At 30.1% G+C, this 21,978-nt stretch overlaps 2 protein-coding genes across 3 annotated transcripts; one reads left to right on the forward strand and one right to left on the reverse strand.

The window, feature by feature from the left end:
- The first annotated feature begins 871 nt into the window (after positions 1–871).
- On the forward strand, positions 872–3,544 carry LOC119679392 (nucleosome assembly protein 1-like 1-B). The gene is made up of 7 exons (XM_038091723.1): positions 872–1,038; positions 1,284–1,376; positions 1,577–1,888; positions 1,946–2,099; positions 2,524–2,664; positions 2,743–2,931; positions 2,995–3,544. Exons 2-7 carry the CDS (start codon positions 1,294–1,296, stop codon positions 3,217–3,219), a joined length of 1,104 nt encoding a protein of 367 aa, XP_037947651.1. The 5' UTR covers positions 872–1,038; positions 1,284–1,293; the 3' UTR covers positions 3,220–3,544.
- Positions 3,545–3,923: 379 nt separating this feature from the next.
- LOC119679393 (transcription-associated protein 1) lies at positions 3,924–21,172 on the reverse strand. 2 transcript variants are annotated; one of them, XM_038091725.1, is made up of 21 exons: positions 20,784–21,172; positions 19,915–20,100; positions 19,552–19,749; positions 18,010–18,176; positions 17,853–17,949; positions 17,637–17,775; positions 17,206–17,578; positions 17,069–17,147; positions 16,855–17,001; positions 16,584–16,790; positions 15,910–16,527; positions 14,449–15,841; positions 14,088–14,383; positions 11,746–13,347; positions 11,148–11,448; positions 10,904–11,075; positions 8,056–10,843; positions 7,413–7,949; positions 5,944–6,072; positions 4,638–5,864; positions 3,924–4,567 (listed from the first exon to the last, which is right to left on the reverse strand). In XM_038091725.1, the coding sequence occupies exons 1-21, from the start codon at positions 21,018–21,020 to the stop codon at positions 3,992–3,994; spliced, it is 11,469 nt and encodes a 3,822-aa protein (XP_037947653.1). In that variant the 5' UTR covers positions 21,021–21,172; the 3' UTR covers positions 3,924–3,991. The 2 variants fall into 2 exon arrangements, with proteins under 2 accessions (XP_037947653.1, XP_037947652.1); XM_038091724.1 differs by having other exon boundaries at positions 19,537–19,749.
- Positions 21,173–21,978: the final 806 nt, after the last annotated feature.

Raw genomic sequence — 21,978 nt, forward strand, 5'->3', positions numbered from 1 at the left:
TTCTTAAAATAGATAAGTGGGTCATTAGTTGCTATTAGTGCTAATCGTTATGTTACTCATGGAATCACCTGATAGACCTGGTTCCCGACAGACAGACTTGGTTTTTGGATACCATCGATCTCCGTGATTTTTGTTGGTAGAATTATTTTTAGCGACAGTAGTTGATTTAAAATTTTTATTACAGCCGTCCTTTTCTACAAAACACGCTCTCACCTGCATCTTAAACAGTGGTACAATAGTAGTCGCTAACAAGGAAAGAGACGCTATTCAACTTATACCTTTTCCGTGTTGAGGGACGCTTATTGAAAAATCGCCTATTGAATCTTCTTGAAGTGTGTCCTTATCATATTCAACGCGTGTATGAGATCAAATTCGAATTTGTATTAGAAAGGTAAGTTATCTATATTTGTATTATAATTAGAAGATTGATTGGTAGACACATCTGTTTCATGTGTCGGATCAGGCACAAAATGAAAAATTTATTAAAGAGATGTCTCTCAAGTCAAACGGTAATACCGAAGCTGAAGATGCTTACTAACCAAATAATTATTAAGCTAATGAATATATCTGAGCGAAATGTGGAATTGGGCAACAAAATTTGACAGCTTTAGAAGAAATCTTGTTTGAATTTAAATTTACCAATCGAAAACGCCGTTACATGTACGTGGGACATGACATTGGGACACACTTGTTGTTTTGAGTAGTGTTCAATTAATTTTATTAACAAGCAAAAAAGCGTTTAATATTTAAAGAACATTTTTAAATTGTATTAAACATAACATAGTTTATGACAATATTGTCAAATTGCTTATAATATAGTTATATAAATAATCCATATAATCTGTTCAAATAAAATATTCAGTTTGATTGTTTGACGCTTGTGTGAGTCAATCAAACAGATAAAAGTGGTTATCGTTTTTGTTCCAATTTATATATCGTTCCTTTAGTTCCTTAAAAACGCTAAAAACGTGTGCTAGTACTTTGTGGAGTGCATGTTCTGGTATTCGGTTTTGGTGTTATTCGGAAAAAGGAGCTAAGGTAATTTTGCGCAAATTTTTAATTGTAAATTATAAAAAGCTTTTATATATAATTTCATTTTCTAATATAAAAAATGTATTTAATAATAAATTTCGCTAGTGTTTTGCGTTTATATTATATTATAAATGCCGACACGTGTTTTTTGCAAAACACGCCATTTATTAATAGTTGCAAATTTCACGTGTTAACTTACCTTTTTTAACATTTTTATATTGTAATAAAAACATAATATAATATATTTACAGTTTTATTAAAATGGATGCATCGAAGGAAGATACTGAGCCAGAGTCATGTAACGAGTCTGAAGATGGCAAAAAAACCTCAGAAAATCATATGGTGTAATTATAGAGAAAATTATTTTTAATAAGCATATATATATATATATATATATACATATAAGTATACATACATATATATACATATATTATAAATATATATTAGAAAAATATTACAAATATAATATCGCTAAATAATATTGAATTTATTTTATATTGTGAATAATCCTACAGTACCTTTGTACTCTTATTTATTTTTTCAGTCCAGCATATATGGGTGCTTTAATGCGTCGCCAATTTTTGCAAGAAATGGTGAAAAATCTTCCATCCTCGATACAAAATCGCATTACTTCTTTGAAAAATATTCAACTTGATCATCTTAAAGTCGAAGCTGAGTTTTTTGAAGAGGTTTACAAGTTAGAAATGTTGTATCAAAAAAAGTATTTACCATTTTTTGAAAAACGCAAAGAAATCGTTACTGGAAAATTTGATCCTCCAAAAGAAGAACCTAAGTGGAACACAGAGAATAGTGATATTGATCAATCAGTTGGCTCAGATTTCTCTCAAATCTTAAAGTAAATATATTTATAAGACAATATAAATATCTTTAAATTATATAAACTGTATTGTAGGGAATTTAAAGATATTCCTGAGGACACTAAGGGTATTCCAAACTTTTGGTTAACTATATTCAGAAATACTGAGTTGTTATCAGAAATGGTGCAGGAACATGATGAGCCGGTTTTGAGAAAACTAACTGATATAACTATTAAATATGAAGAACAGGTACGGTAATAAATAGCATTTTTATACTGTTAAGTCTTAAATTATTTTTAATATATATATTCCAAAATTATGTATATATATTTTATTTATGTTAAGCAAAGTATTAAATACATATATATATTTCTCTTCTTATATGAAGTCATTGCGTTTCAAGTTAATATTGTTTAATATTAATATTAAGCTGTAAAGTTCAATGGCTAGCAATGTTAAAGTTTAACACATCCCAGGAATTTTAGTTATGTACGAAAATCACTGATATCAATGTTTTCATTCGACCTAACATCATGACCATTATACATACATATATACATACTCATATAAAAGCCAAATTAAGAAAACTGAAACAAAAATAATAATAAATAATATTCTTTTGAAACTAAAAACCTAATTAATTTTTTACTTATTTAATAAAAAATTTATATAGCCCGGGTATACATTGGAATTCCACTTCGATAAAAATGAGTATTTCTCTGATCCAGTTTTAACTAAACAATACTTTTTAAAATCCACTGTGGATGAAGAATACCCTTTCAGCTTCGAAGGTACAGAAATATTTAAGTGTAAGGTAAGTCCTTTAACTTTTTTTTTTGTTATTTTTATTGTTTAATATAAATAATTACTATTAATATCTAACACATTATAGGGTTGTAACATCAATTGGGAAAAAAAGATGAATTTAACTGTTAAAACAATAAGAAAGAAGCAGAGACATAAGGAACGTGGTGCTTTCCGTACTATTGTTAAACAAGTTCCAAATGATTCCTTCTTCAATTTCTTTAACCCTCCAGAAGTACCAGATGATAAAGAAGAGGTGGATGAAGATACTCAAAGTGTAAGCAATATATTTTGTGTCTTTACATAAATTAAATAAATAATGTCTTGAATATAAATTTAGTTATTGGCTACTGATTTCGAAGTTGGTCACGTTCTACGCGCTCGCATTATACCAAAAGCTGTTTTATATTACACCGGTGATATAATCGACGACGAGGATGATGATGATGACGAGTTTAACGGAGAAGAGGATGACGAAGACGAGGATGATGAATCTGGAGATGACGATGGTAAAAATACTGGTAGCAAACAAAAACAATCAGTAAAAGAATGTCAGAATCAATAATTTTAAAACAATTCTCTTTTTTAATGAAGGTTAAACTTTAAAATTCCAAGAAATGCTCTGTTTAACTTATAATTTCATTGGATCCAAGAAAAACTAGAAAAATTCAAGATCCATTAACATTTTATTTACTCAAATATAAATTTAAGATGGCTTTATGTTACAATTTATTCAAAGCATAACATTGTAATTTTCATTTAAATTTTTTCCAATAAAATTTTTACTATAGAAGAAAAAAATATATTTAATTTTTTTTATGAATTTTATTTTAAATAAAAGAAAAATAAATTCCTGTATTCAAATTATATTATTTAAAAGAAGTCAGTGAAATTTACAAAACAAATTTAAAAAAAAAATATGTTAAAATTATGTCACAATTCAGAGAATGTATTTAGTAATTGATGGTGTTTTTTTTTCTTTCTATTTATTTGCTTAATTTAAAAATGTGAATATCAACGGCCTAGAGCCGTTTACTCTATGCACAATAATTTTTGTAGCTTAATAACTAACGCAACGCCAATAATGTCCTTATTTATTGATCATATACTCAATAATTAATATAAATTTATCATATATATAATTAATATTAGTTTATGAAAATATTAATCCCGCGTATTTTTATTATTTATAAATTAACATATATTCTATACTTATAATTTTTTTAAATATGCGTTAGCAATAAAAATAATTTAATTTTAAGTCAACAAACGGGTTTTTTCATATTATATATCTTCAATTTAAATATTTAAATCATAATAAATTAATTTTAAAGTGTTTACAACCATGGATACCAAGCTGGATCCATGCGGCATAAATTATCTACATTTACAGCAGATTGTATAAGTATGGAAACTTTTTTGGCATCCATATTATCGAAATATGAGATATTACTTAGTCTTTTCATTATGACACTTACAGCTTTATTAACTGTATGTATAATATTACTCATGGAGTTCATTTCGTTTGAATTATCATCATTGGAGTCACTAACTGGTTTTGTTTCACGAAGCCTTTTCTTATGCAAGTTAATTATTTCATCTTTTAATATCGCTTTAAGAATGGAGCAAATTTTGAAATTTGGTTGTACAAAGCATCGCGCTGTAGCAACAATAGCAGCTGACAATGGGCCATTAATGCCAATATTTGTAACAAACTCAGCTATATTTGGAGTCAAACGGAATGGAACAGGTCTACTTGATTCGAGTACATCTTGCTCATCATTAATATCAAATTTAAAATAAGATATATTCATTAATCCAGAGTCCTGATGCAAATACATCATATCGGGATTTAAACGTGTAAGATGTAGAGCATGTTCACATAAGTACGCTAATGCAAGTTGTAATGTTAACTATAATGCAAGAAACATAATTATTAAATTAAGTTAAGATTTTCATTAATTTTGTTTAACAAGATCTTACCATTTTACGAAACTGCCAAAAATCTGTAGCTGATGAAAAATTCTTAAACGCCCAATTTTTAATTAAATTTATCGGTACCATAATTGATTGAATTTCACAAAATATGTCGCATAACACAGTATGAGTTGTTTGAGTTCCTCTCGATTGTACTTCTGACAGTCGATCGTAATATTTTACAATTGGTGCATCATGATCCATTTTTAACTTTAAACAGCAGTTTTTGAAAATTTCTCTTAGGGATATACTTGCTGGGTTATCCTCTGCCAATCGCATTTGAGGAGATATGGGTACTACTTTGGGTACTGTCATATTCAAAAACCGTCTAGCTGTTTCCTTTTGCTTCTCTAAATAGCAATTAAGCATACGCATTAATTGCAAAACACGTTCTTCACGACGCGCATCTCCTAATCCAGTATCAATTATTACTAAGTATGGATAAACCTTTCCATTTGTGCCTCTAATATACAGACGTCGAGCGGCTGTATTATTTTTTTGTACTATTTCCACACGTGGCATAAACCGTGCTATACGTATATGATAATGCGATGAAGTTGGTATTAATAATTCACCAGGTAATTCAACTTCGGCTGTTTTTTGACTAAAGTTTGATAAAAATCTGCATTTGTCCTCAATCAAAAATGATGTTGGTAACTTTTTTACTTTAGTTTCTAATACTTTAATCCATGTCTTCAATTTAGATATAAGATTATGTAGTTTCATAGCTCCTGGTTTAGAAAAATCAAAATCATTTGTAAATTGTTCTTTCATTTTTTGAAAAACTGGATCTTGGAATGTTACTTGCGCTCTGCGAGCAAGTGATTCCGATGTTGCGGATGTTGAAATCGAAGAGGTAACTGATCTAGGTGGAATATTTTCAATACCAATACCAAACGTCGAACCAAGTTTTTTAACAAAATGCAGTGTATGTGGCGTTATAGTGGCTTCGCTTACTGTACTTCTATTCTCAAAAGCAATAGCGTAACATTTTATTAGGCCCTGCCGTAATTGCCTTAAAACTTCTTCAGTCCAACTTTCTCTAAACCAAACCATTTGATCAACTATACCTTCTAATGAACTTAAAATTGTTGGATGAATTTCACGTTGAAATTGCATAACTTTAGAACACCGCCACATAGAAGGAGTTGCTTTGATTGGATTGACTGATGGCGTTGCTGGCATCGTCTGAGGCAATGTTGTGAAAGGTGTTTGCGTTGGGTTCTCCGTTTGCTAAAATGTATAAACGTTTAATTATTTTTACTAATAAAATATCAATTTATGTATGTAAAGATTGATTTTATATACTTACAGGAGGGTTATTCTTAACGGCAGATACTGCTTGCTCAACAGATTTATGCTTTTCACGTTGTTCAATTTTTAAAGTAAAATATAAAGTTCTTATCGGGAAATACACAGCCTGCGGATATAAACGACCAACCTAAATATAAACCAAAATATTAAATTTGTATATATATGTTATTATATAACGATATATATGTATAACGAATCAAAAACACATAAGTTAATATTAGATAGAGTAGTTCAAGAACAGTCAAATCTACTTCCATGGGCTACTTCTTTTTTTAGATGACTAAGATCCGCTAACCACTTCTAACTAGGCTAATACAACAATCCACTGTTTTATTATAAAAATAGAATTTCGCTTTTGGGTCAGAAATTCCATTTTCGATGAAATACATTGAAAGATTGACACTCCACGTCCGGAAACAAAAGCTATGGTTCCAAAATCAATCGGTTATGTGCACGAAAAGCTGGTTCGTCCTTTTAATTCCCAAGAGGTGAATTTTCTCTGCTAGACAAAGCTATGAGGTTGCTAATTGGTTACCTAAGAGAAAACCTCAAACTGAGCTATCATCTCAGCAAAACTCGACAGAATATCGCTACTGTCGCGAAGAAGATGTGAATATAAGCCCAGCTTCATGCTACCGTTTATATTATTAAATTTTTAATATGACATTCAGCACTTTACTGTGTCTGCTATCAGGAATATCTACAGAACAAGCTTCCTTCATATATATCAAGAATAAATGTGTTGTAACTCATAAATTCATCTGTCCCTAGTGTGCCACAACTTTAGTTCATTCTTATGACGTTCCCCTCTGTTTTCATGTCCAAATGTACACTTTTATGGTTCGCCACATTGACGAACAAAGATCCTTCATCTAGGCCTAGGTTAAGTTGAATATTTCTATGCATCCCTTATGATTAATTTTGTACCTAATCTATTTCATTGCTTTCCTGGGCAATTTGGGTTACAAAAACCGAAAACATTCAAAACGGCCCAACAACGTTTGTGCTTTGATTACAAGCATTAACGGCCTCATATAATGTACTTTGATTACCGTAGAGAGACACAACGTGACACAACAGGTTTTTGCTTGATAGATTTTGTTTCTATTCTACCAAGGTTGCATGATTTTTTCAATTAAAACCGTTATCTACTCCTCCATCTTGTCTTTTCCACCCCATCAAGCTCTATCCCACCCCACCCTGTCTACTGCCTTTATAGCTCTGCTTCACAGGTAATCTGCCTGGCGAAAACAACATTAATACTTACAAGTTATGCCCTGCAAATTCGTTGCTTTCATATTTCTGATCACAACTCTGACGTATGTATGTATATTATAACTTTAAATAGCTTTTGCGTTTCTTTAAATATTTTTTAATTCAGTTAAAATAAAATAAGCAAGAATATTTCAGTAATAATAAATAATTGTTATTATAATCTACAATAAGTTTATGGTTGTAGGTACTTACATGGCTCAAGAGATTTCTAATTACATTTCCATCATATTGTACCAAACAGCATAGCAATTGTGGTATCCATGGCAACCAATATGAAGACGGTATGCCAACCACATATTTTTCTAAAGTATTCATTATAGTGCCTGCGCTGTTTTCATATGACAAAAACCATAACACTTTAGCGATATACTTTCGAGCTTTACTTTCACTTTGATGTCGACATGCATGCAGGAAGCAAGTTAAAGCACTGACAACTAAAACTGTTTGTTGGTCACGTAAAAATAACTGCTCCATATACTCTCCCCACATTGCCCAAGCTTTTGTCAGTCCATCGTGTAACTGTACCGCTGCACTGAAAGCTTTACCAGCTTCATCACTTCTACCAATTTGTGATAAAAGCATTCCTTTTAGAACATAAAACTCAGCATTCATATCAGCAGTAAAATATTTCAGATTAGTAGACTCAATAACCTCTAGTGCTTCATTAAGTTCACTCCTGCCGGCTGATGGAGGCATTTGTAAATAACATTTAACTTGTTGACGAATTTTCTAAAAGAAAAATTCAAAAATGTACATATTTATAATTGGTATTTAATAAAGAGTAAGCTTAAGAAAAACTTATTATAAATGATTTAATAATTGATTTCAAACCCACCTGAAAGCAATCAAGTATTGGTACAGATGGTATTGTATATATGCGAGATAGAGTTTCTTGACATACTCCAGTTAATCCCTGTTTTCTTGCAATTTTGCCAAAATATATTATTGCTTGTGCCGACGCATGTACACCGAGCATAATATTGCCTTGATCTGGTTGTTGCTCCAAATGTTGTGTAATAGTTTGATAATGATGTTGTCTCCATGTAAAAATATCACTCCAATGTGATAAATCATCTGCAATAACTGGAAGACGATTTCTCCACGTTTTAACAATTGCTTTCATGTCATGAAAAGATGAACAACGTGATTGTATCAATCCTTGATGTATTTGACTTGCTTCATGTAATTCCATTATTTGTTGTGCCGCTTGTAAATATTGCAAATGCATATGAGATACAATATGCGGAAGTCTTCTCCACTCTCGCATACACAATCCAGATGCGATTTCAACATAGCGATCTACATTAGATATTTGACGTTCTTCCATGTAAAGAATTGCCAAAAACCCTTTATAAAGGTTTATTTTGTATCCGTATTGTTTGCCAAATGATTGTTCGATTTTTATTAATGCATTCTTCATAAGATTCCAATCTGGTACACGCCAAGCACTTTCCAATATTAAAAACATATTTTTTTCCTTATTTGTTTGTGCATAATCTAATAATATATCCCACTGATTCAGTTCTTTAGCACAACGTATCCAATGATTTTCCCATAGCAACAACTCACTGTTAAGTGTAATATCACCTGGACCGTTTAATAAGTCTTGCTTGTATTTGGACATCGCTATGTCATAAGCACCTTGTGCCTCTTCAAAGAATCCCATTTGTTCGTATGCAATAGCTATATTCGTTTCATTATAAACAGCATATTTCTGCCATAAACCTGCCCAGAGATCTTCTTCTTGTATCGCTGTGTACATTTGCGATAGAGCATCATATATCTCCCCACATTTTGCATTAGGTTTATTTTCGATAGACTTTATATCTGCATTTTCGATAGAACTCGCATTTTGTTGCTCGGCCATTTGTTCCAATACTAAAGTCATTCTATGCCATAAATTATGTGCCTTACCCAAATGTACTATTAAATTTGGAGGTATGTAAATGGGTGGATCACAATACGTCAATGCTTCAACAAAGGTATTAAGCGCGCTTGGACAACAATCTTTCTGAATAACATTTGTACCAGAAGACAAGAATGGCACAATTTCTCTGACTATTGCAATGCGTTGTTCCTCCTCGAAAATTTTCCAAAAACGGGGAAAAATTTCCAACCAAACACTTTCTGCTAATTCTCTCTCCATATGACATAATTGAGAAGTAGCAACGAGAAATTGATCAGTTCTTATTTTGCGATTAGCCTCTAGAAATTCAATTTGCTTATGAATAAGTTTACCAAGGTTTTCTTGCCTTGTAGCTAATATCTCATCTGTTTCTTCTCTGCGATTAACATTAAAATTAATATTAAAATTAACATCAAATATATCGTCCTTATCATCAGTACTCATATCTGTATCGAATAGATCATTTTGAGAAGATGCATAAATGACAAAACTACTTTTCATCTCATTATCAGCTGAATTTATAACTGAAGTAATACTGGGAATTTTATGCGTTTCATTTGAGTTTTGTATTTGACACATCGTATTTGCTGTAAGAACTATTAACTCGATACATTGTTTAATCCAATAGTGGGTGCCAATCGAGTCCCAAGCTTGTGAACATATGATATATAAAAGACGATCATGTAAACGACGTCTCATCGATGCATCTAGAATTTCAAAGAATTTTGCTCGAATTTGTGGGTTTTGACAACGTAACCCAGTTAGGTACGCTCCTTCAAGTTTTGATGTAAGCTCTGTTTGCTTCATATAGTCATCTCGGTATATATAATTAACAATTTCTAAAAATTGAATATTTAATTCAGTTTCATCAGGAAATTTCTTCTCCATATATTGCATTAACTTCATTAGAAGTACAGATTTCTCTCTTATAGAGGGTATTTGCATCAAATAATTTTGCTCCCTAGTACGTATCCAATCGTCCAACATTTTAACAATGCATTTCATAATCTTTGCATCAGAACTTTTTTCTATTAGGCTTACTAATATGCTACCTATAAACAATTTTCGTACTTCAACACCCATAATGCTAACTCTATTCTTTATCAAATCCAATGATATTATTAGTAATTCGAGTGCTATATGGTTTCCTTCTGGAGCAGGCGGGGGTGCTGTAGTATTAGCTTGTGCATTGATATGATCTTTGGTTAAACGATTTAATACGCGTATAAACTGCAAAATGATGCGGTCAATATAACTAGAGTTGCTACTACAACATGATTTTAAAATCATTAATGTACTATAGAGTGTTGCAGCATTCGGCTGAGCGCTTTTTTCATAATATGATAAATTTTCAATAATCATTTTGCTAATGGTTGCATAAAGTTCCTCAAAATCTTTGTGCTTATGTGAAGAGTCAGGAGGAAAAATTGCCATTAACCGCGTTAAGAATGTGTGCATTACACGTACAATACGAGCATTTTGATGAACAACACATGCAGATAATCCTCGTTGTATGGGTCTTATGATTAATATAAGATGATCTTTATTTAGAATTGTTGTTAAAAATGTTAAGAAATCAATAGCAACACAAACATTGCTGGCATTGAATTGCTGTCCCTCTACGGTGGCAAGAACTTTATCCATCCAATTCAATTTCATGTCAAACGGTTGTATCCATACGTCTGGGCGCATTGCCATTTTAAGTAACATTATGCATCTGAAAACAACAATAAGAAATTAAATTAAAAAAATTAAGACAAGTTAGTTCGTGATAGACCTTCGTGATAAACCCTCTCCGGCATTAATTAACCCAGGAGTAGCCTCATTTACATGACAAGCAAGACGTACGAGAAAGTTAAGCACTGTGTCACAGTGCAATTTTTCTATTGAACGTGAAACTTCTTCAGTTTTAACAACCGCAGATGTTGGTACCCCTCCACTGGTAGATGCTGTTTAGGTTAGACATAGTATTTGTTTAGTTAGATTTAAATAAAAACATATATCTTATAGTTGTCACTTACATTGTGCACCTTTGCTGTTGCTATTATCTGGAGTTGGTGCCTTTTTACGTTGTTCGATTAGGTCATCTGCGGAAGCACGCTTTAAGGCGATCTCACTCTGAATTTTATTTTTATTATCTACTTCCATTTCTTCTTTCTTTATTTCATTATCTTTGATACACTGAAGTTCCCATTTTATTACCACTTCTGCAAGATCTACAGAGAGTTTTTTATGTTCTATAGATGCATTTGGCGGGAATCCTAATCTTTGCATATAATTAATTAAATGTTGTACTAACTGGTGGCGAACAGGAAAATAGACCTATTTATAAAAAATTTATATTAGTTAGCAAAAACATAAATAAATAAAATAAAGAAATAAAATATCGAAGAAAGCTTTTTTTGTTTATTTTAAAATATGTGCTACCGATTATAATAATTATTTTTACATATATATATATATATATATTTTAATATAATATATATTTTAATATAATTTATATTTTAATATAATATATATTTTAATATAATATATATTTTAATATAATATATATTTTAATATAATATATATTTTAATAAATATTTAATTTTTATATACAAAAATTTTTTGACAACTTACCTTATAGTGACGAACTATAAGTTGTAATATGTGAAATAATTGTTGCATAGTATGCCCCTCCTCTACAATAATTTTTTTTGTCCAATGAGTAAGCATTGTATTGCCATCTTCCATACGCAGCGGCATTGCAGGGGTTAGGACGTCTAAAGCTTGGCGTACTACAGGACGCGCTTCAACAGCGTAACCTTTTAATAACGAGTGAAAAACTTGTAAAACAATTTTTTTGTGAATTGCCAATCTAGCGATAATATGAGCTAGAAGCAAATGTCCATGATATCGCGCTGTGGGATCAACTGAATTCTTAACGAGTAGACACGGCCAAGCAAAGGTCATTAGTCGGCGTAGTTTATTTCCCTGTCGTTTATTGCTAGCATCACCATCGTGTATGTGGTGTGAAGCTCTTTCAACTAACAAACACGCAAGTTGCAAAAGTGCAATTCTGACGACATCATCATTCGCTATAGGTTTATCTGGATCAAAAATCTTGCTAATAAATACTGATACGATATTGTTATCATCTTCATGGTAGGGAGCTGGTGGTGCACCGATCAATTTTGTTTCTTCGCCCTTATCGAAGCTAACAACGAAGCAAGGTATAAGTACAGTTGTAATAATTTTTGCTTTCAGTTCACTCGACAGAGCTGGACTATTGAAATTTTTAACAAAATGAAAAAAGGCATCTCGTTTCCAATGTACAGTAAAGCTATGTGCAACGGTATTTTGTAAAAATTCACGCAAAAAATAAAAATCTGGTATGAAACGTAAACATAGAGCTCGGAGTAATTGAAAAAGTAAGTCTATATCATTTGTGTTGTGTGAAAAATAACACAACAAAATTTTTCCAACTAAATGCCACATATCGCAAGCGACATTATCATTACACGTTTTGTAAAGATTTTGTTGCCAAAGCCGCTTTAATGTACTTATTATATCATTCTTAGTTGGTATCCATTGATTATCGCCTTTCATAATAGTATAGATAATAAGTATCGATTGCTTTTGAGCTGTGTATTTTTGTGATTCAGTTAGTTGATCATTCGAAGTAATTTCAATATTAATTAATTTTATTAATGTATTGCAGCGTTGTGATTTAATAACATTACTAAATGTTTGTCCTGACTTGCTTCGTAGCAAATAAATGAAAAACCGATTCCACTGCTCATTAACAACAATTGCATCAGAAAGAAATAGATCAACAGTTTCGACAGGAAAACGCAAAAGGAATTTAATAAGCGCATCCCGATATGGACTTGATGATTCAATCATTAAACTATTTTCTGTTTGCAATACCAATTGACAAAGACTTTCAATAAATTTAGGCGTTGCTGCGGAAATTTGATGAAACATCTCAATTAAAGTTACTATTATCTGCTCATATTCATCACTTTTCGATATTGAGAAAAAGTTTCCACCTTTCTTTATGCAATTAGAAACAGTTATCTCTAATAGCTTCTGACAATGTTGCAGTATCTGTTCACTTAATTTATCATTAAACATTTGTGGAAATAATTGTGTGAAATATGAAAGCCGTTTAGTCGTAGTTAAGGATAAATTCCTGTGATCTCCTAATGTTAAAAGTAAAGGACGCATTCCGGCATAACCCTAAAAAATATTTGAAAGCATTTCTTTTAAAACTGTTAAAATAATAAAAGGTTATTATTTAATAGACCATTGCATAAATTATTAAAAAATTATTGTCAAAGAATTAAAATGTTTTTTTTTAATAATTTAGTTGAATTATGATACATACTTATTATATTGTTATTCAATATCGCTCGAAATATGAAAAAATTTTATTTTGATTCATATTGTGAAATTCACAGAATTTATACACTAGTTACTTACACTTAGAAGTTACTTACATTAGTTTTCTAATTGAAGGCTATCAATTTGAATTATAATTATCAATTATATGTAATAAAAGTTCATTTGAAATTTGACATAAAAAAAAACATATATCATAAAAACCTCTCATGATACATTTTTTCAAAAAAATATTAATAATATGTTATCATATTAATAATAACAACTAACGATGAAACTTTAAAAGAAACGATTAGAGGCTTTTGAACGTCTTAATGAATGCGGAGTAAGATTCTGTAGTTTTTATACATACAGACTAAAATTTTATTTAAAAAAAAAATCATATTCTAAAATAGATCTCGATATAGTTATTTAATATCAAAAAATTTTTCAACTAACAGTCTTATGCTCTATATATAAAAACTTTTTATATCTAATTTGAAACTTAGATTGACAATTAATTAACCTAATATAGAATTTATATGCTACAGATTTAAAATAAAATCATAAACCTTGTTATTGTTTGTACTAATAAATACCTTTTCTTTATCCATCTGAATACCAGATATAAATAATTGCATACATTTAAACGCTGCTTCTTGTAAATCCGATTTACTGTTTTCCATCACTTTAAAAAGTATATTTATGATTTTTTCTTTATATTGACTGTCAGTTATATAATGGCAAGCAGCAAGAGCACGTAAAGCTGCTTTTCGTAATGGAATAAGATTACCCACATTTTTATAACAATCTAATTTCGTTAGTGTAGTATCCTCAGCCTCACTAAGTGTAATTAATTCATGGAAAAACAGTTTGTGATAACTATTTTTTAAATCTGTGAAATAGGTATATACATTAAAAAAATATTAACTCATAATTGCAGAACTGCATAAAACATACTTATAGTAAATAGCCGTGGTTCCAACGTGGTACAAAATGTATTACCTTCCATCAATCCAATTTGAGCATTTGCTGGTTGATGCCTCAATAAATGTTTTTTTGGTGGTATAATATCTGCTAGAACTTCTTTATGTGGATCCATTATGTCTGCGACAGATTGGTTTTGTAATTGTGCAATATATCTTAATGATTCCATAGCTTCTTTTCGAAGTAAGGAATTCGGGCTAGTAATTTGTCTAACTAGTTCATGTATAACTTCATGAGTTGCTTTTTTTTGTATTGAAATTATTTCCTCATTTTTAGGTACATTTTCGAAAGGTGTAATACAAATTTCCAACATTGTTCTCAAGTATGACTTAGCTATTTCAATGGCTCCACTTGAAACTTCAGCTTCTAAATCAACCAATACAAACATAAAAGCTTTAAGGAACGTAAATAAATGTTGGTATAAATATTTTAACGACATATGTTGATACATAAATTGTATTGCTTTGCAGCCTCCAACTTTAGCATACCAAGGCCGTTCATAACACAACGAAGTCATTTTTTCTGCTAAATACTGCATTAAAGGTAATCTACAAGCCCTTTCTCTATTACCCATTATATTTGTAGCAGTTTCCAATATAATACCCATACATAATGTACCTGGTTTGCATAGTTCTTTTTCTTCATGACCCATGCAAACAGCTAATGCATCAATAAGAACCATTGGATCGATACAATTGCTCAAATTGCAATGTTTATAAGGAAACGGACCGGCTTGTTGAGTAATTGCAACCATAGTATAATGACGCACAACAGCAGCCATAACTGGGAAAGCGGAATCCCTTAGATCCTTTGTAGCTGATGCAACAATCATACCAGTTAAAGCGACTTGATGGGTTTTTCTAGCTTGCGCTTCTTCATTTTGATTCGGTAACATTGACCAATTAACGATGTTGCTTTCAGTAAAACTAGGATGCATAAATAATTTTTGTATAGTTAGTTTATCGTCATCTAAACTTATAGATGCAGCCAAAAAGCATCGAATTACTTCCCAACTTTGTCTTCGGTAAAATGGATCTGTAGTATTGACTCTAAGTGCGTTAAATGCAATTTCAATTGTTTTATCTACAGGAAAATCAATTGGTCTTTCATGTTCCTGAAAGTACGTCACAATAGATATTGGTAACTTCTCACTCTCAGAGTACTGTAGAACTTGTGGTTCGACCATCATTTTTCTATTTCCACCACCAAACTTTCCAAGTACACGGAACGCAACTAGTGCAGCACTATCTTGATTTCTCAATGTTTTCCAAAGTGCTTGCATTAATGCGGCACGAACCGGTTGTATATGATCGTACAAAAAGTCTGGTTGAAGGTTATCTACACAAAGTTCTAAAGTTCTTAAACCCTACAAGTAAATAAAGTGTTTTTATGTATTTTTTTTTTTTTTTTGTAAATTGCAAAATATTATAATACCTGACTGACTAACGTTGGAGATCCATTAAGTGCTGAAACTAGAGGATCCATTAACATTGGCAGATATGGAAGTAACGACGATAATCGTACAGGAACTGTAAGACATAACTCTACAAATAGATCTTTCATATGTTGTTTATGAAATCCACTTTGTAAACGATTTAAACCTTCCAATAGATTTGGTAGTAGTGGCAAAAATTCTTGATAAAGTAAATCATGACTGCCTCCACCAATTGAACGGAAGAGTGCACGCAAAAGTAAAAAGTAATTATAAGGTTCTTCTACTGATAATGCTAACTCCATGGAACGGTTAACGATATTATGTAAATGTGGTCTAAGCATTTGCTCATTTTCTACTGGAAATAAACTTACACTCCCAAATACCAATTTAAATAGACGTAAATACAAATTTGAGCGTTCTTGTGTTGAACCCATTTCATTCATTTTTCCTAGCAAAAATTCTACTAACACGGTAGCAAACAGTGGTGATGTTGCAGGATTCGCGAGGAAAGAATTAGCAATTACTTGAAGAGATGAATTTTTATGAATTCTCTCAACCATATAATCAATAGTTGAAGCAAATATTTCTTGAAAATTCTGTGGATGCATCATTAGAAACTAAAACAAAAAAAAAGGTCAAGAAAATTCTAACAAAAATTATTTATAAAACTTACAACTCCACTAAAATGTTCCAAAACTTCTTTCTCTTCTTTCGATTTTGGACCCGGTCCTGTGGGTCTTTGTTGTGTTGTGTTACCAACATTAATTATATATATATCTAATGCTTCCATAGCCCAATATACTAGATTAATATATATCAGTAATTCTTCTGATCTGAACAATTTATCTTCATTGGGTCTTTGTGCTTCAGGATTTATAAACTGTACAAAGGTTTATATTAAATTAAATTATATTATAATATTTGTGTATTTTTAAGCGGTTTACTTTAGAGTTTGTAAATCCCCAAGTTATGGTTTTGACGCCACCTACTAAAGTTTTAACTAGACTTCTATATTCTACTATATTTACAGAACATGTCCAATGATTCCCATTTGTTGTCGAATTCGATTTTATTTCTGATGTAAAATTTTCCTGTTGAATTATAATATTTTTATTCAATTAATTATAATTTTAAATTCATAAAATTAATTAAACTTACCACTACGGGTTCCTTGCAATCCATACCGTATGCAGACGAAGGAGATGAATTAGCATTCGTTGTAGTATTTTGTCCCTTCCTGTGAATATTTTATATAAAGTTAATATCACTGTTTTAATAAGTAATCAATTACTGACCATTTTTGCATTAATAAAGGTAAATGAACCTTTGCAATTATTTTAAATTTATATGCAAATACTTTAAGTAAAACTAATAAAATGTTCCGTGCCTTAGCAGGATCTAAATCACTTTGTTGTCTAATACAATCTACCAAATTTAGTAATAGTTTGCAAGACATTGTCTGTATTCCAATTGCAAGAGATTCATCATGCACATTTTTTGAAAATAAATTTACTGCTTTTTCCAAAACATTTAAGTTTAAACTTTGCCGAACATGATGAGCAAGATCAGCTAACGTTGAATAAGCTAATGGACGTATTGATTCAAGAGTTACGCCTTTACCAATTAATAAGTCCTCGTCGAAAAGTTGCTCAATTTTTGGTATAAATTCTATGCAATACAAATATTTAAAAAAATATAGAGTTTATTAAATAGTAAATAAATATACCCATTCGCAAATCAGTCGCAAATATATGTCGAGCTGCAATAAGTAATTCTTTTCGTAAATGTGCAGCTTCCTTTGGACATAATTGCATCAAATTTAGTAAACCACTGGTTACACTTTCAGCATGATTTTGAACAATATCCTTTATAAATAATTAAATACAGAAATGATAATTAAATATAACACTAAACTAGTGAATCGAATGTTTTCATTTCTTACCTGAAATATTCGTACAATATAGGCTAAAAATGAAAGAGTTTTGATTTGTGCTCCCATAAAGTCTACAAAAATCTCCTTGTTAAAATGGGGAGAGTTTCTAAAAAAAATAATTAATAAATAAACTTCTGAGGAATTTATGATAATGGTTATTAAAAACCTTTGTTGAGGATTGGGTTGCAAGTTGATTGTATGCATGATAAGAGGAATAAATTCTGCCACTTCTTGATGTACAGCATTTTTATATATCTGGTACATTAAAACAACTATGATTGGAAGTTCTTGTAATACTCTTAGAGATAATATTCCTTTTGGCAGCAGATTGAACTGAAAATATACAACAAATACCCAAACATATTACAAATATAGTAACTGATATAGAACTTAAGCAGAAAAATATAACACATACAATGATATGATTGTATATGTCAGATAAAAATATGTGCAATACTATAGTCTTAATAATGTAGTCTCTAAAGTTTTAATATAGTCTCTAATGTAATACTAAAAATGTATATTATTATTATATTATATTATTACATAATATAATCACTGAAATGCTTTTTAAGTCAGCAACAACAACAACCAAGTTCTACAGTAGCCAAAGTGGTGTAGTCTGAACCATTACCGTTCTTTATAAAGTAATGCACTAAGTTTTTTTATTAAATGGATCTATTAGGATATTAGTGATTTTTAAGTTTAATTTTTGAGAAGGCGCTTGACACGATATCTTATACTGTTTTATTTAAGCATTTCCTTTGAACATCCATATCTGAATCGACAAAGTTATCGATCAGCAATTACATTTTAGCTATAATAGTACTTGTTATTGTTTTGGATTAGGTGTTAAAGACCAGAAAGTTGAAACAAGGTCTCCTTTTATCCTGACAGTGTTGTTTTCTTAATTTATTTGAACACATTTATATATCTAGAGTCTAGATTCTAGACCCCTAGTTACCTAATGTTAGTAAGAGTTATAACTTATTCAGTTTATTGCACAGTATTCGCCACAAAGCAGTTACCATTAATATTATGCATCAAAACTAATTAATATAGAAATCTACAACTATCCCTGACATACCTGACTTTTTAAATATTATTCGGTGAATTTAGGATGGCCACAATAACAAAATCCAAGATTGTGGATGCTGTTCTATATAACACCCTAATATTTCGACCTTTGAATGAAGCCTCTATCAATAAAGTAACCTTTTCTGCAGCCACCGTCAATTCATTTAAATTGGTAATAACGTTTACAATCAACACAACGGATAAAACGCAGACATCATATACCCAATGGCTATTTTAACCTGTGTCCGTGTTGCAGGTCTATATTTTAAGACAGATAACACCACCTGTACAATTGTGAATTCATTTGTTACAAAGAAACTAAGATGTCAAGATTTCTGAACCTAGATACAGATTAAACTAAATATTCATATACGCTCTCCTACTCTTATTCATCTTCGTATCCTACTATTATGTTTCCTCTAATAAGGTGAGCTTACCCCACCCTGAGGTGGCAACAAAATAAAAATTGTCTACACATATTTTTAAAGTCGACTATTTAAAAAAATGTACATGTAGATAGTTATCGTTGGAGTAGAGTAGTCTTGTTATACTTTGTATAAATAGTTAATAATTATAAGATAATAGTAAACTATTAAAAGATGAAAAGTGTACTTACATTATTCGGACTTACCACGTGCGAAAACGTCACTGAATCTATTGGATTTTCAATTTGAACTGCTCTGGTAGCATATGTTTCTAAAAGCAAGTGTTCAATATTTAAGTCCTTGACTTCTTTTATTCGTATTGTTTGCGTGGGATCAAATATCTTATCCATATGATTTGGAAGATTGACGTATATCTCCTTAACAAAATTTAAAAAATGTTGAATCTGTAAAATAAAAATGTTTACGTATTAATATGGTATTGAATGAAACAGAATTATACAAACTGTGTATTTATGTGCAATAAGACATTTCATTGTCATTAATCACAACTCTTTTTATGATTATTTTTATTATTTTATAACTAGTTATATAAAAAATATTATATTTACCTCAGGATTATACGATGGTCTGTAATGTTTATGTAATTCAATTATAATTCGAAGACAAATCAAAACATTTTCTTCATTATCAACACGTAAAATTCTTAACATTAAAGAAATAATTGGTTTCACATGTTGCCGTAAGTTCTCGCTTATGGGTAGTCGATGAATCATTTCCAGTATAAGCTTTCGGACCTGAAAAAACAAATTTTGATAAATAAATATAAATTTTAATGCACTTATAATGTAGAACATATTTTAGTTAATATATTTGACAATATATGATAAGTATGAAATACTTTAATTATTACTGAATCCACTAAAAGAATTGCACAAATTGTCGTGTTACTCAAAGATGAACTGTCAACCACTTGTGGATGTATGACTAAAGAGACATCCATGAGAAGTTTTAATAAAAAAAGTACTTCGTGTTACTTTTATAAAGTCTCAGTTAATGGTTTTTCTCATTTTATATAATACATTTTTTTTAATTTTTAACCGTTCTTCTACGGAATAAGGAATTGTTCAAACTAGAGCGAAGCACTAGCAACTATTACATGTTTTATACATGTTTTATAAAAAACATGGGTACACATTCCTCCATGGGTACACATTCCTAACTGAAATAATATATAAATGTATCCAAAAATTGCCATTCAAATTAATTTTACAACTGCATTAAATATTAAAAGTTCTAAGAATGTAATTGGACACACATATGCATGAATACAAAAACTTTTATTATGATTATATTAACAGACTTAAATATATAATAAAATCAGCAGTTCTAATCATTATAATCTCATTACTAATAGTTAGAAAAAAAAGTTCTGCAGTATTATATGGTGTAATTTGATGCAATAAAAAAACACACTTACATGGTGACCAGCATTTTCTTGAATATATTGAGGTTCCCCTTCTTGTAAAATTCTCATAAAGACTTTGAGGGAGTGTTCCAGAAATGAAGGATAAGATGCGCTTTGTATAATGTATTCGAAGTTTTCGCTAAGTTCTTGAGCCGCTTTTAGTTTTATTTCTTCCTTAGCAGCGGCGTCACCGAGAACAGTAACATAACTTCTAAATGTGTTAAATTGCATTGTGTCATTCACTGCCATTTTTGTATTTATTTATATTTTCCAATGATATTCACATTATATTTAACTTAAATTCTGCAATATTCACGTTTGTTTACTGCAGCAAATTGAATAGAAAAGCATTTTCGGTACCCCGGTGCCAAATTAATGCGATACCAGTGTTGTGAAACAGTATTAAAAATTGCACGATATAGATTTGTTCGCATAATCTGCAAGTAAAATAGAAATTATTTTGGAATTAATACGTTATTTTGCTTCACATAGCAAACATAATGCTTCATGTAAATATTTCGTCTACGATAAGCTAAATCAAACAGACCATTCAATAATATATCTTCAAAAAATAATTCCTTTAAATATTAATTAAATTAAAATAATCTCTTCGATATACTATGTGCGTAATGTGGGTATTACGCATCATTCTTGATTGTTAACTTGGTGTGACGTTGGAATATACAAATAATTTATATAATAGTACATTATGTGAAACTAGATTATTATATTAAAACAATAAAAATATTAACGCCCTACTGAACCTTTCTATTCACATTTAGCTAATCCAAAGTAATCAGAAGAATATGAAAACAGATGAAAACAAAAACATATAGAAAAATACGTTTATATTCTTAACCAAAATTTAAAGCATTAATTAAAACACAAATTACTCTTTTCAAATAATGTATTTTTAAAATATATGTCCGATAATTGATAACTATTTTGATAGTAATCTTCGAGAAACTAACAAAATATTACATTATTGGAAAAATATATATTTATAATAAAAAATAATAAATATAATAAAAAAAAATTAATAAAAATAAATAAATAACTATATTAAAAAAGACAATAACAATAAAAATATATAAACATAATATAAAATAAAATAAAATAAAATGAAATATATAAACATATGAATTTTTATGTATACAATATATGTATATGGTATAATTATCAATTATTGCAAAAATATATATTATAG

The sequence above is a fragment of the Teleopsis dalmanni genome, chromosome 2, assembly GCF_002237135.1.
Source record: "Teleopsis dalmanni isolate 2A chromosome 2, ASM223713v2, whole genome shotgun sequence".
NCBI classification, from domain to species: domain Eukaryota; kingdom Metazoa; phylum Arthropoda; class Insecta; order Diptera; family Diopsidae; genus Teleopsis; species Teleopsis dalmanni.

Bases quoted from the DNA above. Each gene is read 5' to 3' on its own strand.
- LOC119679392 (XM_038091723.1), top strand. From the start codon at position 1,294: ATGGATGCATCGAAGGAAGATACTGAGCCAGAGTCATGTAACGAGTCT. The intron at 1,377-1,576 runs GTAATTATAGAG...TTATTTTTTCAG, and splicing joins ACCTCAGAAAATCATATGGT to TCCAGCATATATGGGTGCTT. The intron at 2,932-2,994 runs GTAAGCAATATA...ATATAAATTTAG, and splicing joins TGGATGAAGATACTCAAAGT to TTATTGGCTACTGATTTCGA.
- LOC119679393 (XM_038091724.1), bottom strand. From the start codon at position 21,020: ATGGCAGTGAATGACACAATGCAATTTAACACATTTAGAAGTTATGTT. The intron at 17,950-18,009 runs GTTTTTAATAAC...TATTTTTTTTAG, and splicing joins CAACCCAATCCTCAACAAAG to AAACTCTCCCCATTTTAACA. The intron at 17,002-17,068 runs GTAAGTTTAATT...ATAATTCAACAG, and splicing joins ATTGCAAGGAACCCGTAGTG to GAAAATTTTACATCAGAAAT.